The sequence below is a fragment of the Pituophis catenifer genome, unplaced genomic scaffold (genome assembly GCF_029215685.1).
Source record: "Pituophis catenifer annectens isolate HBS135680 unplaced genomic scaffold, rPitCat1.0.hap2 SCAF_1, whole genome shotgun sequence".
Taxonomy (NCBI): domain Eukaryota; kingdom Metazoa; phylum Chordata; class Lepidosauria; order Squamata; family Colubridae; genus Pituophis; species Pituophis catenifer.
In genome coordinates, this window is record NW_027256881.1 from 57,467,226 (window position 1) to 57,484,014 (window position 16,789).

The window sequence follows — 16,789 nt, forward strand, 5'->3', positions numbered from 1 at the left end:
AAGCATTTTAAATTTCTCTAAGTAGCAAACTTTGGAATAACTAAAAGATGTTTACATTAGGTTGCTCCCTTCAACAGTCTAGCTATAGTATTCTGTACCAACTGCAGCTTCCAGACCAACTGAAAGGCAACCCTGCTCAAAGCACATTGCAATATTTAGTTCTAAACTGATAGTTTAATATCCATGTAGACAGTGTACATATTCATTAAGTTCCCATGCATTTAATAAGCCTCCATATTTAGAGTCTGTTGATATCCAAACCATACTGATTCCTCAGGAAGCAATACAATATATTGATAAAAATTTCAGTTATGTTGTGCTAACTGTACAATTGAAATTGTTGGTGTCAATTGTGAGGTGCCAGAAGATGTACATTATGTGATCTGAAATATATTTTTCTTTAAATGGCCACGTTATGCTATATTAAATTGAATTAGAAGACTATACTTTTGTCATTACAACGTAGTCTTTTGCTTCACCTGTCCAATGTTGCATTTTCATGTCCTCTGAGTTTATCAATAACAGGCTGAATACCCAGCATTAGAAACTCATATCGTAGGTGCAGTCGGAATTCCAAGTTGTCCTAAAAGAAAAGAAAAAGAAAAAAAAGCCCTCAGATTCAAGTCATGAAAATATAGCTTAAAGAATTTAGAGAAGAATTAATTATGCCACAAAATTCTGCCAGCTATTTTCAGAGATTAAATGACAGAGATTAAAATAAATTCAGCACATACACTCACCTCTCCACTACCTGCATTCAATACAGCATTAATAAAGGACATGATGGCTGTTTTTAGGTTCACTTCATCACGATATCTCCCCATGCTTCGGTCTAGCTCATTGAGTAGAGTCTGTAAAGTAAGAGAAGTGGTAATAGCAAGACAGGATAGTAATTTATTTATTTATCATTTAATAAATTTCCAGAAGTTGTGGGTGCTCCAACGCTGGAGACTTTTAAGAAGAGATTGGACACTATTTGTCTTAAATGGTACAGGGTTTTCTGTTTGAGTGGAAAAATGGACTAGAAGATTTCCAAGATCCCTTCCAACTCTGTTACTCTGTTATTGAGATGGACAGGACAAAATTATATTGTACGATAATTAATTTTTCCAAGACCATGAAATCTGTTCAAATGCTTCAATGGGTTTGGGTAGTTAAGCTGAGTAACTAGGCTTCATACAATACTGTGCTTGATTTTTAAGCCAGATGGAATCAACTGGATAGTTTTAAACAACTGGCGCTATAGTGTCACTACAGTGGTGACACAGTGATTAGAATGCAGTATTGCAGGTGATTCTGCACATTGCCAGGAGTTCGATCCTGGCCATCCATCCTTCCGAAGTCAGTTAAAAAAAGGACCCAGATTGTTTGGGGGCAATATGCTGACTCTGTAAACTGCTTAAGAGACTGTAAAGTACTATGAAGCAGTATAGAAGTCTAAGTGCTATTGCTATTTATTTATTCTTTTCTTCCATTTAGTCTCCCAATCATTACTTGCTGCACTGGGTCACTATGGGTTGGGTTGGGTTGGGTTTGGCTACAGCTATTTTGTATGAACCAAGCTACTGTGGTTTGTAGACATGACTACAACAATGTATTGCATATCTCAGTGTATTCTATTCAATCACAGTAATTAAGCAAATCAGCATTGCTAATTGTATGCTTTATCTTTTTTTTTCCTGTTTCTGGATAGCATTCTTGGATTGTGCCTGAACAATATGATGCATTTAATTCCATTTAAATTTAGAATGAAAAGCTGAAACTACAGAGCAAGGATAGGTAAAATGGTACTCTTCACTTCAAGCCAATGTGGGAGTTGCATTCAAAAACATCTGGAGATTATCTATCCTAACTCTGGAGGGTAGCCTATGTACTGTTATCCTTTTAATGCTCAGCAATCAACCTTGAAGTGAGATATTTCCTGTTTGTTTTAAAAAAATTGATAGCCTACTATCCAGAGGATCATGGGGCTTACATTGTAACCGTTGGCTTTTTCCCCAGAGTAGATCTTATTTTCAGCATAACAGCCCATATGTTAGGGAGTGTTCATACTATGCTATTTTCTCCCTCGTAATGGAAATTAATTCTTCTTGCCTTTCTGGGTATTTAGACATCTAGACAAATAATCATGCATGCTTTTTAAAATTGAAAGCATTCGTTGAGTTCTTTGTTCCCACTTATTCGCATATGTGAATGACTGTTTGAGGTAGCTATTCTATATTAAGGATGTATACTAGACATTAAAATCTACATTATTAAGACTTTGAGGGAATCTTTCTTCAGGTTAAAAGAATAATACACTGATGAAAACACTATTGAAAAGTCCACTGTGTATAAGCCATATATCAAGGAATAAGTCTCCATTTTGGCATCTGTAATACACATTCACATACATGTATTTATATACATATGTAAAAAGGGAGATGGTTGACCATGCTGAGTGGAACAGAAAAGATTTGTGCTTACTACTTAATAAGAGAATTTCTAGATTGGAAGAAGATGATGTATAGACATATTCATTTTATTCATCTAGGAAGGGAAAGTTTCAAATGATTCCTCCTTGGAATTATTAACCCACAATTTCCTCTTCAATCGGAGACCAAGAAAGGCAAAAAAAAATAATAATCCTTCTACTCAGTCTTCACTTCTTTGTCATTTTGGCTGAGAGGATTTTTCATCATTAATTTTTACTATTCAGGAAGAACGTTAATAACACTTTTGCTGTCAGTGCCAAATAGCCACTTGTAAAACATCAGGGCTGATGTTTGAGGCTGAATAGTTAATATCTAAGGGAAGAGGCAGGGAGACCTATGATGACTGACTGGAATTAACTTAACTCAGCAAGATTCAAGCCCTGTGGAATATTCCATTCTCTGGGCAAATCTAAATGATATTGCCTAGAAGACAGGAGGCATTTCCTTCTAAAATGTCAATGGGGACTTAAAGGATTTCCTAGATATTTGCATACCTTTGGTTATAAATATAACATAAAAATGAGGGATATCAATTATACATTCCTTAGCAATGATGCTCTATCTATAATATACATAAGGTGTAACTGCTACAGCTGAATATTGTGAAGATATTTTTCTGATAATTTTTTTATATGTTTCTGATAAAATTTCTGTGTGTTTCATAACTCACCCCTTTATAATTCCTCACAATTCTCTGTCCATATTTGGGTAAGAAGTTAATCTAAATCTCAAAATAGTTTTAGATGATTGATTTAGAGCACTATCATATCAAGCATACTAAAAAGCAGAGACATCACCCTGCCAACAAAAGTGCACATAGTCAAGGCTATGGTTTCTCCAGTTGCAATGTATGGCTGTGAAAGTTGGACTATAAGAAAGGCTAAGCGCCAAAGAATTGAGGCCTTTGAACTATGGTATGGAGAAAACTCCTGAGAGTCTCTTGGACTGCAAGGCGATCAAACCGGTCAGTCCTAGAGGAGATCAACCCTGACTGCTCTTTAGAAGGCCAGATCCTGAAGATGAAACTCAAATACTTTGGCCACCTAATGTGAAGAAAGGACTCACTGGAGAAGAGCTTAATGCTGGGAAAGATTGAGGGCAAAACAAGAAGGGAACGACAGAGAACGAGGTGGTTGGATGGAGTCACTGAAGCAGTAGGCGTGAGCTTAAATGGACTCCAGAGGACAGTAGAGGACAAGAAGGCCTGGAAGAATGTTGTCCATGGGGATGTGATGGGTCGGACACGACTTCCCAACTAACAACAACTATCATATCAACCTTTTGGGGGGTGACTAGATGTTTTGTTTTCTACAATAACTGCTGAGTTTTAATCACAGAAATCTGACAAGCATTACTGCATGAATATTCATAATGATAGAAGCAGCCAAGTTAGATTTAACTTTGAATCTGTTATGCTAATGCTAGCACTTCTGACACCAAACTGAAAGAAAGAAAGAATGCCTGAAGTACCTTGAACAAGTTTAGACTGTTGAAAGGAACTTTGCAGAAAGAAAGGCTGGCATTTAGGCACACAATCAGAAAAACAAATAAACAAGCAAATAAAATAAAGCTATGTTCATAATGGAACTAAAAAAAAAAAAACCAAGCAGGCAAAGATTCATCCTTAACTCCTTTTATACTACACATGTATATATGGACATTCTGCACATTCATGGAAAAGATAGGATGTTAGTTCCTAAAGGTTCATAAAATACTCTGAAAACAATAAACAATAACTTGTCAAAAAGATAGTCATACATATTCTGTAAAAACTATGTTGTTCCATACTAGTTAAGAAATTACTTTTTTCCCCAAGTTATTTTTATTCACTTTTAGATTGTTAAAGAGAGAGATTAGGAAGGGAATTTCTAGTTCTAGTTTTTCATTTTACTGTTACATGAAATTGTGAAATGCTCATATTTACCCTGTTTCCCCAAAAATAAGACCCTGTCTTATATTTTTTTACCCCTGAAATAAGCGCTTGGCCTTATTGCCATGGACTCAAAAGCACTATTGGACTTATTATCAGGGGATGTCTTATTTTGGGGAAAACAGGGTATATATCTATATATCTATACATACATACATACATATCAGGGGTGAAATCCAGCAGGTTCTGACAGGTTCTGGAGACCGATAGCAAAAATTTTGAGTAGTTCAGAGAACCGGCAAATGCCACCTCTGGCTGGCCCCAGAATGGTGTGGGACTGGGGATTTTACAGTATCTTTCCCCTGGAGTAGGATGGGAATGGAGATTTTGCAGTATCCTTTCCCTGCCATGCCCACCAAGCCATGCCCACCAAGCCACGCCCACAGAACTGGTAGTAAAAAAAAACTGAATTTCACCACTGATACACACACACACACACACACACACACACACTATTTGTTCTAAGAGAAAATTCCCATATCAACATATTTAAAACATAGTATCTGACTCCAAAGCTACTTTGACATATATGTAAATCTGCTATATCACAAACAGAGATATTCAATATTTGGATCTGTAGGAGGAAATATACTTTGGATCTGGCATGAGCACATTTCCTGTACCTGTCACTGGTTCTTTAAACAAGTCTAGGAAAATAGATGCCTGAATTAAAGAAGTAACAGGGCAGTAATGCATAGTCTAATTCCTTAAGGCCTCCTTAACTCAAAAGTATATTATCACAATGAAGAAAAAAAGTTTCTTTCAGAAGCTCCTGGCCACTACATTGAGTTTGTCCACGCTGGATCCAAAAATCCTGTTCCTGCTGTCAATCCAAGTATTGCACACCCATAATTGCCGAATTTTAATCACAACATTAAGACTCAGTTTTCTGAAAGTGTTTCCAAAAACAAAGCAAATTAAGTAAATATATTCAGTGTTCAACATTCAGGCTATTAGGCATCCTATGAACTGCTCTGTTATTACATATCCACATTTTGTTGACATGTTCAGAACATGTAGTCACTTTTTTTTTTTTAAGCAATTCGAAGTACACATACTTATACATACTCTCTTATCATCATTATTTTGTAATGCTAGTAATATTACTGCTAAAAGAAGTGTTAGGATAAATGCAGTCAGCAGGGTGCCATAGGCTCGCAGCCCTGACTAATGATAAATTTTGAGATTATTTTAGTCAGTCAATAAATCACAAAACTTCTGGCATCGCTTTTATTTTGAAAAATGTCTCTCGGATCCATTTTTATTCTACGAAAAGACAGAAAATGTGGATAGCTATCTATCTGTTCAGAAAAGATAAAAGTTAAATTGGTGTAAAATGTCAGTTGTTCTTTTGCCTACTATACTCTGAAATGGTCTAGCTCAGCACACTGGATCAAAATTCTCACAAACACAGTGAGGAATTCACATATTATTGATTTCATACACTAGGTGAAATGTCTCTCTTGAGTAGTATTGTGAAGTTAAGATATGGAAGGTTATTAAACAAAATAATACAAATATGATCCTAGACTTATATGGATATCCATATGGACTTATATCCATATATGTCCATTGTTGTGGCCCGCCAGTGGCCTGCGTGGATTGTTGCTGATCCCGATGACGAGGAGGCTGGTGTGGTGCGGCACCAGCAGCCTGTGCAGCCGATGCTCGAGTCGGACAGCAAGGAGGCTGAAGAAGATGTGGTGCCAGAGGCAGGGATTCAGTCAGGGCCTTCAGAACTTCCAGAGGCTCCTGTAAGTGAAGAGGATGAAGAGGAGGAGCCTCTTCTCAACTCACGGACACGCAGAGCTGCCAAAAGGCAGGAGTGGTTCCTCAGGAGGAGGTCTCCTCAAGAGTAAGGCTTGGAGCTAACTCCCTTAGCCTATTTAAGAAAGATCGCAGCTTGCAACAAGCTGTAGGAAACAACTTTAGTTTGCTAATCATCGAGTTTGGATTTTCTCTGCAACCTTGCTTCTGGGCTTTCTGCCAACTCCAGTAAGACTCTGACTATCTTATCTATGGAATTCTGTCAGGCTGTTAAGAACGCTTATTAACAGCCGGCATTTGCTAAAACTGCGTTATTTGAGTAAACTAAGTTTTGTTCAGAGTTTGTGTGTGCTGTGTTCTTTGGGATCCGTAGCTGGGGCAGAATATCCATAGATCCTAAGGACAGTAGAGAAAAGAAGGACTAGGGGTGTCATGATAGCAGTACTCCAGTTTGAGGGGCTGCCACAAAGAAGAGGAGGTCAACATATTTTCCAAAGCATCAAAAGGCAAGACATGAAACAATGGATGGATGAAACTAATCAAGGAGAGAAGCAACCTGGAAATAAGGAGAAATTTCCTAACAGTGAGGACAATTAACCAGTGGAGCCGCTTGCCTTCAGAAGTTGTAAAGGCTTCATCAGTGGAGGCTTTTAAGAAAAGACTGGACAGCCACCTACCTGAAATGGTATAGGGTCTCCTGCTTGAGCAGGGGATTGGACTAGAAAACCTCCAAAGTCCCTTCCAGCTCTATTTTGATTGATTTATTCTGTTTTACGCAAAGAACCAGCTCTACAGGTCATCTTGCTCAATTCATCATTTTTTACCTGGAATCTTGTTCTCTCCGCTGCGTAGACCTGGTAATGAAGCATGGCCTGCAGAACTTTTTTGTGACCTCCTGGCACTAAGCAAACAGCCCCAAGGATCTCCAGCACAGCAATCTTGGTCTTGATGTTCTCCATCCGTAAACTCTGCGAAATTATATTGATGCTTTCCGGGTGGGCTAGAACATGGGCTCGTCCTTGGGAATTGTTCATCAGAGCCTTGATGCATCCTATAACGGATGTGTGTATACGGCTTTCAGAGGTTTCATAGTCCATACTCTTCAAAAAGTTCAGCAAGCAGCTCAGGCCATCCAGCTCAATAAATCTTACTACGAATCTATTCAGAGATAGGGGGAAAAAAGGACAATGAAGGCACTTTGCATAAATTGTGTCAGATTAATAAAAGAACCAAATTATCTTTTCTCTTAATTTGGGAAACTCTAAAGCAGGGGTGTCAAACACGCATTGTCACAGTGTTGTCACGTGACATATCACGACTTCCCACCCCCCTTGCTAAACTGGGCATGTGGCCAGTGCATGATGCATCCGGCCCATGTGCCATGAGTTTGACACCCCTGCTCTTAAGTGTACATAGCTGAGGATCTGGGCAAACCCTTTTACGGAGGCAGATGTGTATGTGGAATAAAATTTGTTCAGTACTCCCTGTTTTCTGCTACAAAGAGAAATTGCATTATGGATCCAACTTGAAATAACATAATTTGAAAAAACAATGACTCACTTGACCTAACAAAACAATTTCCACAAGGATAAAGGTTTGAGCAATACTTGCTGTCTTCTTCCCAAAGCCATTTCAGCTTATTAACAGCCTTTTGACCACATTTTCTCCTATCTAAGCAGATATTTTCTATGCCAGAAAATAACTAACATACTGTCCTCACTGTCAGTCAGTTGTTTGGTTGAAAAAATAATGGAAACTCACGTCCAACAAACTATCTGATTTTGTATTTCTTTGCTGAGACATGAAAATCAAAGAATGCTCAGTATATTTTATATATTAAAGTTTATTTTTCTGCAAACAGAAAATGAAAATTAAAAACATGTACCAAGTTGATTTTAAAGTGCAGATCATCTACTAAAATAGATAAAATACTATTGCCCACTATTTATCTACATATAGTTACATTTTCCTTATTTATGAGAATATTAAACCTATAAAGTTGCCATTGGCTGAAAATTCTCTTTAGAATATGCTTCTTTACAAATAAAAAATGATTTTATCCTCAATAGTCAAACCCAAGGAAAAACTCTATATTTAAATGTTTCTTTTAGACTAGCTAATATTTTCTGAGATCTGTTAGAAAAATGGCTATCGCAATCATGACATTATATAGTTACCTAAGAATGTAGCTCAAGAACATAAAATAGACATTTTTTTCAACCATATTATGTACTTAATAAAGTGGAAAAGTGGGAAAAAAATCATACTACTCATAAATAATTTATCATAGGATATACGGACAAGAGAAAATAAGAGAAAATTACTTATTGACACTTAAAATAGCTATCTGGAAACAAGGCACCTTATTTTATTCAAAATGTATTGGCTTCTAATTTGTTTCTAGGTACAATTCAATAAATTCAAGTTGACAGGTGCTGGCAGTGCACTGCTTGGAGTAAAATGATATCATGAGAGTCAGAGAGTCCACTGATCCCCAAAACAGCCTTCTTAATACTTCCACGTTATATTAAAATAGTATCTTTTTAAAATGGTTCTAACCTTGCAAGATGGCTCTATCCCAAAGTTCCCCAATTCATTCTTACATCTTAAATATACCATACAGGAATGCTGAAATTCTGGTATGTTTGACCATTTGAGAGGGAGAGGAAAGCCTGAAACTCCATATGCAGTAATGCACAGAACCTGAAAAGGTAGCATCCTGATCTGTGAAGGACCAGTTTCACCCAAATGAATCTGCCCTGCATATCAAGATTTCCTTTGCAAGTTCTGAGTCTCTTGTGAATTCCTACATTGCCTGAGAGAGATTTTTGGATAGTTGTATAAACGTTTTAGAATTCCTCTCGGGAGACACATTTCATTTGTTCACCAACAATCTTCCAGGAGCTGGTGATGGTTTATTTTTAGGAAGGCCTTTAGTTCTAATCCTCTTTACTGTTTTTATCACCTGCTATTTTTATCATATGCTATTGAAAAATATTTGTTTGCTACTGTTTTTCCCTCCTGCTATCATGTGTTTTCTATTTCTATAGTTTAAAGTGATGTGTTTTACTTTGATTTGCTGTAAGTCCTCTAGATCTCTGTGCAACAAACACACACACACACACACACACACACACACACACAATCTCTCTTTCTGTCTTACAAATACTTACAGAATAAAAACCCAAGCAGTATTTAAGTTTGTACCACACCCTACAACAAATGGAAACTTTAGTAATCCTTGATCTTTCAGAATTTCATTTTTTTCTATTCTACTGTTTGCAATGTCTGATCTTTTCCTGCCTCATTATAATTCTACATAGATTTAAGAACATGGATAGCCATGAAACTTAGGCTCGTGATACCGGTACTTGCTAGTGATGCAAAGATGGCTATACCACTCATGGAACCGAATGGCTCATCTTACATTTGCCAATGCTACTTGAAGGAGCTGCTTCAGTGTATTTAATTAATCAAGACATGGTAAGGCATGGCCACTTTATACAAGAAAGGAGTTAATAATCTGGGAAATGATCCATCCATGCATCCATTCCCTGGTGAAAGTTTCTGCAACACAATCAAAAAAAGTCTGAACAATATTTTTTGTTGGTATAGTGTAGAGGTAAATTTGTGGCAATGGATGCAAAAATGGATGACTTTAAAATCATAGAAGCACAAGGCTGGAAGGGATCTTGGAGGTCTTCTATTCGAAGCCCCTGGTCAAGGCAGCAGTCCTTATACCATCCCAGAGAAATGGTTGTCCAATCTTTTCTTGAAACCTCCAATAATGGAACATCCACTTTAAGATGATAAAAATAAAAAATCAACAAATATCCCTTGTTAAGTTCAAATGTGAGCAACTGACAAGATATCCCTTCTAGCCTAAAGTAGTCTATAAATAAATGAAAAATAAATGAATTGCAAAAAAAAAATATGGTACTGAGAGGTACATTTCAAATGGCCTGCAGCAAACAAAACAATTCAAATCTAAGATGGAACCAATACAATTTCCATGAAACAACCATTTGGAGCATACTGGTGCAAATATGTAGGTTTGTTTCATATATTTGGAGTTTTAAAATTTGGCACAAACCATGTGGCTCCCAATATCAGGCCACTTTGCAGTATTTCCGTAAGATGAGACCATAAAACAATACTTTTTATAAATTTTACTTGAGCTTCCAATGCATATGCACAAAATACATCAAATAATAGAAATCTGGAATAACTATATAACATAGAGAAACTATGCAATATTGGGGAGAGATTCCTTGCATAGCTTATCTCTGCAGTAACTTTATCTCACTGGTTGAAGGTCTGGAGAAAAACCAAAGCTTTACAGAGTATCAAGAGATTTAGTTTGAGGTTTGGTACCTGTTCAAGCCTGAACTTTAAAATTAGTCTTTGAGAACAAACAAAGTTTAAGAGCAAACACATACCACAAATGGTTAGACAGAAATGCATTAAATGGCCAAGATATAAAAATCACTTTGGGATAGCATTCTTTCCAACCTTCATTGGCATAAGCAATGAAAGAGCATGAAGATGGCAATGATTTGCTTGTCTATTGTTAGTTTTGGCTTTCCAGTTCCAGGATTGCATTTCTCATTTCCCAAAAAAGGTAACTGTTGCTTTGTGTGACTTACAGTCTTGGCATTTAAGTCACATTTTCATCTTAACATTTCTTTGCTGTTTTTCACCTATGGACGGGTTTTCAGATGAGGAAAAACATCACTCGATGCTTTTGAGAGAGGAGAAAAATCTATTTGAGGAAAACTTAAGACAGCCAAGAAAAAGTTATGATAGAATGGTTTTCTTTCCCTTCTAGGAAAGAAGGGAAAGAAAGCTTTCCCTAGTAAAGCTTTCAAAGGGGGACTTGGCTTCAATGCCCTAAGCAAAAAGCATTCTTTCAAAACTAATTTGCAGAACAACATTTCCACCTGTTTCAAAGGAGAGGACACACAACACTGGCATTTGGTGTTACCTTCTGGAGACTCATCCAGAAAACCTTCAGTCCTTGAAAAACCGTAAGACTTTAATTGACTGAAACACTTAGCTTGGATATTTCTATACATTACAATTATTCTCCCTGCTCTAAAAACTAGCTGCATTTGCATATTGTGCCAAGCAGATCTTTTTAGGATCCAATCTGGGTCAGTTTTTTTAAAGTTTTGCTTTGTTTTATGAACCCAGCCATTGCAATTTGAACAATGTTGCTCCTAGTCCAACAAATGACACCTATGGTTGATTCAACAACTGTAGTCAAGCATGCATCTTGAAATTAAATTTATGCTTAGTTTAGATAAAAACGTATTTAGTTTTTGTTTACCCCATCCACTTTTTGGAATACAGTCACTGGCATACTATTCACAATGAAACCCTTGCCTAACAAAATTTGTGCTCTTTATGAACACAGGATTTAAAAATGTCCTACAGAATCATTTCTTTGAGTTTCATTCATATCACATTCTGTGGAAAAGGAATGTCATAATTAATTTGCCCTGTGTTGTGGTCTGCCAGCAGCCTGTGGAGCTGGCAGTGGAGTCAGATAGCGATGAGGCTGAGGAAGAACATGGGCCAGTCCTGGAGGCTGGGGAAGGCCGGGATGAGGGCTCAGCGTCAGAGGCAGAGATGGGGCCAGGGCCATCGGGGAGTGAGGTGCGGACTCCAGAGTCTCCAGAGCCTGATAGGAGTGAGGCAGGAGAAGCCTGTTCCTAATGCACGCATTGGAAGAGCTGCCAGAAGGCAAGAGCAGCTCAAGCAAAGAGGACAACCCGGGAGTAGGGCCAAGAGATGATTGGCCCCTCCCATAAGGCTTAAAACAGACCAGTAATGGCGTTTGGGCTTTGCCAGAAAACAACGTTGGTAGCTTCGTCATCTTCTTCATCTACGTCTTGTATTTATTTTTGTATCTGTGACTTCTGAACGTTTGCCAAGAAAGGCCTTTGGCAGTTTGCCTAATTGGACCAAGGTTTGAGGTAGGACTGAGGAATTTTTGTTGGGAGCAATTTGCTTTAATTTACTTGAATGATGCTGGGAATGAAGTAATTCTCAGCTGTTCGAATAAAGTTTGTTTTGTTTTTCCTACTATTTACTTGGGCCTGGGTCACAACACACTGCACATCTTAAACCTAATTGGCAGCTGCTATTCCATTCCACTTTTACTTCAGATATTATGATCAAGGGACATGTTCACCATTGAAAAATCCTGGTCTTATATCCCACCTAAAATATGGATTGAAATAGGTTCCATCTACCAGAGGTCATGAGAAGAATAAGTCAAAGGCATGCTAAAATAAAACACACATTTTCCAATGACTTTTTTTTTTAATCAGCTAGATGATGGAAGTATTTTTTTGCTAAAAGAAAACAAGTTTTCTTGATACGTTTCCATTTTGTTCACTCTTTAAGAAAAGTCCAACTAAGTTTTGCCTATTCTATTTAGAACTTTTTCTTTTCCACAACATCCTGACTTGCCAAGGTAACTGATGATTAACAGAAGCGGCACTACACATTTTCCCCTGTGTTTCAAAACCTGATATTTTATAATCATAGTTGCTGATGGTTAAAACCGACTCACAAGGAAATCTTCACTCTCTTCCAATTGTTCCTTTCAAGTTATTGTCAGGTCTTCCCTAAGCAGTGTGACTGAATGCTTTGTAATTGCTGAATTGGCTCTAATTGCTAAAGCATTTCTACAGTTCAGTTGTACCAGACATGGAGATATGTACAATGGCTACTATTAAAAATCAACTTTATTGTAAAAATCTACCTTTCATACCAAAGGGTCCATTCACTTTACTGAAACACATCTGAGTTCAATTTGGACCTCAAATTCTTCTTACAAAGGGGGAAAAAAGGCTGTTCTATTAATGTGGTGCCTCTTGTGGCCATGTAACTATCATCTGAAAGAACAATGGAATTTCACTAAACACCCAGGAGAATCCCTCCAGTACAATTGATGCAGACATTTTTATTTCTAGAATATGGCCAGCTACTTGCATGCCCAAATTTCTTCTTACTTAAGAGACATCATTGAATCAAATAAAAAGGAACAAATTCAATCAACAGTTATAGGTGATCTGTCTTGACGAGCAGCAAAGTCCCTTGCAGAACTGTGTTTTACTACCTCGAGGTAGAAAAGGCACCAAGGCAGAGATAATCTGGCTCATAATTCTTACTAGACTTCCTTTCTGCATTTCACTGCTTATTTAGCTAATTTGTACTGGATTTCTGATGAAGCAAAATGGCCTTTGAAGCTCTACACAGCCCTAATGCCAAGGACCAAATGTAGAAAAGCCTTGGAAATATTTGGTGAAAGTTCAAAATTCAGCCACTAAGTCACTTGAAAGGCTTGTATGAGATATACAGGAAATTTACCTCCTCCCTCTGCTTCACGTTTTCTACTACCGATGTCCAAGGGTGATGTTGGAAACAGGAAAGATTCTGCAGATGTGTTTAATATGTTGTGATTATTTCTGAGCTACAAATGAGGTGTCCTAAGTGCAAAGTTTGACTTCTCTTTGGCAAAGAATGATACAAACCTAATTACAACGGAATCTGCTAGCAAGCTACATAAACACTTCATAAAATTAATTTTATGGGTGAGCGTATGCCATAAACATATTCAATTTTGCCAGATATTCAAATATGAACACTAAGGCAAGCTTATTGCTACAGCCAGAGGTGTGATTATAAGGCTTTCGAACTGGCATTACAAAACAGCAACCATCCTTCTTTGGTTCCAAGACCAATATCTTGGGGGACTTTGTATCAAAAAAGGACTGGATACAGCCACGAGGACCTCTATTTTCCATTAAACACCGAACTGGCTTAGGTAACGAGGGTTGGCATATAGTCAATCCTGCAATAAGCAAACCGAGTCTCTGGAATCAGCAGAGCTATGAGACTTAACTTGAAATCTGGCTTGGTGATTGCTAAAAAAGAAAAAAAGAAAAAGAAAAAAGGATAAGCCCTCAGGGTTGCAGCCAGCAATTTAGAAGCAAAGACTTTATGTGATACTTTGTGGCTGCTGCTGACGACACTCATTACAGCTGTTATAAACAAAGGAAATAAATGCCTGCTGTCAGAGGTCTTTAGCCAAAGTAATGCTGGACTTATCTGGAAAAAATTCCAAATGAACTCCAAAAGGTTTCAGAAAAAAAGCCAGTCCTATTAGTAATGTCTTTCCTGGCATGATAGAAAAGGATGATAGGAAACTATATATGGTATACACGTTACGGAGATTTTTAGCAGGGCAAGTAGAAAAATTGTCCACACTATCCACTGCCTATTATGGAATAACTTATTTGGACAAAAGAGGTTGATGTGGCTGATTAATCAATAATTTGCAGTACTATATCATTGTTTTTAAAAACCTTGCATCAGCAACAGAAGAAAGCATGCTTGGTTACGTCCTCTGTGACTTCTCCATCTTTGATATACAGAAAGATTCTATCATGGAAGTACTGAACCAAAATGAAGAGCAATTGTTTAACTACAAATCTCTGCGCAACTCTAGTGATTCATGCAGAAAACTAAAAGAAGATTGCCTAATATTTTATGCTAACATTTCAAGATTCTACCGGATGAGATTTATCCTGTGCAACAACTGTGTATAGCCTACACAAATGGAATTTAGCAGGAGTTCAGATTATATCAAGTTCTATGTACAAACTTCCCATGTTTCTTTCTATTTCTCTCATTTCATATATTAGAAGCTCAGCATTTCACATAGTGGTAGTAATAAAGTATTGGAATTTTAAAAGCCATTAGACCCAGAACAGATTTAAGCAATGGGGAGAAAGGAGGTGTATAGAGTAAACATATGAAAGCATCAACTAGATTATCAGAAAGGTAGAAGAATTTGTAGGTCAAACAAATAACTAGAGAGGGGAAAAAAGATTTTTAATATTCAATATGGTTCAAGTGGAAGGTGACAACGAAGACATAAATTTAGAAAGAGAAATGTATATAATTGTTTGAGAACTGAGCTTAGATCTACTTAAAGAAAGAAGGTGATTGACTACTCTCTAAGCTCCATTCTAAAACATTATACCAAGAAAAATTTAAATTATCTTCAATTAGTCTGGTGTTCTTTACAAGATATTTTGAGAACAAGGGAAGGGATTATCTTGTATCTTACTTTTTTTCCCATGATAGATAGTTGGTAGTTCTACCCTAAGAAGCATCTAACAAATGGAAACAAGATATATGACATACCTCATGGGCTGAGTTCGCAGAGCTGTTTTCAAGTCTTCAACTATTTTATTCCTCATTTCTGTTTCTTCTTCATCAAAAGCATATAGAGTCTGCATCTGTTTGGATGAGACCATGGAAGAGTTACGAATCCAGAACAGGAGAAGAGATGCAATTACTGAGTAATTCAAGATTAATCAAGCACTACCCGCCCAATCAAGTTGGAGAAACCATTTGTATGCTGTCAAGAAAACAAAACCTTCAGCAACAGAGCTGAAAGAAAAGATTTTACTTTCTAGGAAGCCCTTCTGGTTTTGAAAGTTTGGGTTTCAAATAGACATGATTACAATTTCTTTGTATATTTCATTTTTCACCTGCAGTTGATTTTAAATAACAGTAAGAAGAAAAAAGGTTTTTTTTAAAAAACCACCAATATTCTCAGACATTTACAGTAGAATGTTACAAAAGAGCAAAATTTTCCAATAGTTTCCATTAAAAATTTTATTTCACTCATACCCTTTATACCCTACTCCTTTCCCCCAAAACTTTCCATCTCACTTTGAGTTTGCAGCTTACAAAATTCAGAGTTGGATATTCCAACACAAGTCTAAACTTCAGGATGGTCAGTCAGTGAAGTAATTTGACCTTTGTACTGTATGCTATTCAACTGGCCCAGGGATTTGGAATAAACCTTGGCGAGTGACCTCTGTGGAAAGTCAAATTCAGTCCACTAAAACCAAGCAAGTTATTGTCCCTCTTAACAGAGAGGACAGCCCTTCACAGCAAGAAAGTAAAAACATAATAAAAAAAATTAAACCAAATGTTTAAAAGCTAGCAAGAAAAAGAATTCTTTTAAAAAAAACAATCTCAGTGGAAGGTTTTTCAGAAAATAAAAGGCTCTTAATCTGTGCTTTCTTCTATTAAGTAATATTGCCCTTTGCCAGTAAAGGTTATAGTGAAATTTTATTTTTTCTTAAGAGTTACTGTTACTGAACACTTAAGATTTCTGTCAAAAATGAAATTTAAACATTGCAAAAACCAATCACTACAAAATACTCTTATAGATAATCTCTCTCCAGTAGTGGCGGCCATTAAGGAACCAGCCTTTTTGGGGGGATTTATCCATAAAGATGGAAGAGCCATGTATCCCCAGTATCAAATAACTTAGAGCTAATTTGTGAATGTACATTTTTTTTAAAAAAAACAGCAAAACTCCTCATCCAGTGACTCTGACACCTGAGCAAGGAAAGTGGAAACATCTGACATCATTGTTATAGGAACTGCCTATACATTAACCTTCATGCATTGCCTGTTCTTTGTCCCCATTGTTTATAGAAGTGGTTGAACTGAAAGTTATCCAAAGTGGAGTTAGGTGTGCTGAAAGATGTATTTTCTTTTCTGCTCCATCAAGCTGTTACGT

General features: G+C 37.0%; 1 protein-coding gene across 2 annotated transcripts in view; it reads right to left on the bottom strand.

The window, feature by feature from the left end:
• Nucleotides 1-16,789, bottom strand: part of DAAM2 (dishevelled associated activator of morphogenesis 2) — a 161,430-nt gene that overhangs the window by 62,727 nt on the left and 81,914 nt on the right. For both annotated transcript variants that reach the window (XM_070932454.1, XM_070932453.1), the window contains exons 5-8: nt 15,394-15,488; nt 6,996-7,329; nt 741-851; nt 480-583 (exon numbers count right to left, since the gene is read on the bottom strand). In XM_070932454.1, coding sequence (XP_070788555.1) covers nt 480-583; nt 741-851; nt 6,996-7,329; nt 15,394-15,488 — 644 coding nt within the window. The remainder of the gene's footprint in view (nt 1-479; nt 584-740; nt 852-6,995; nt 7,330-15,393; nt 15,489-16,789) is intronic.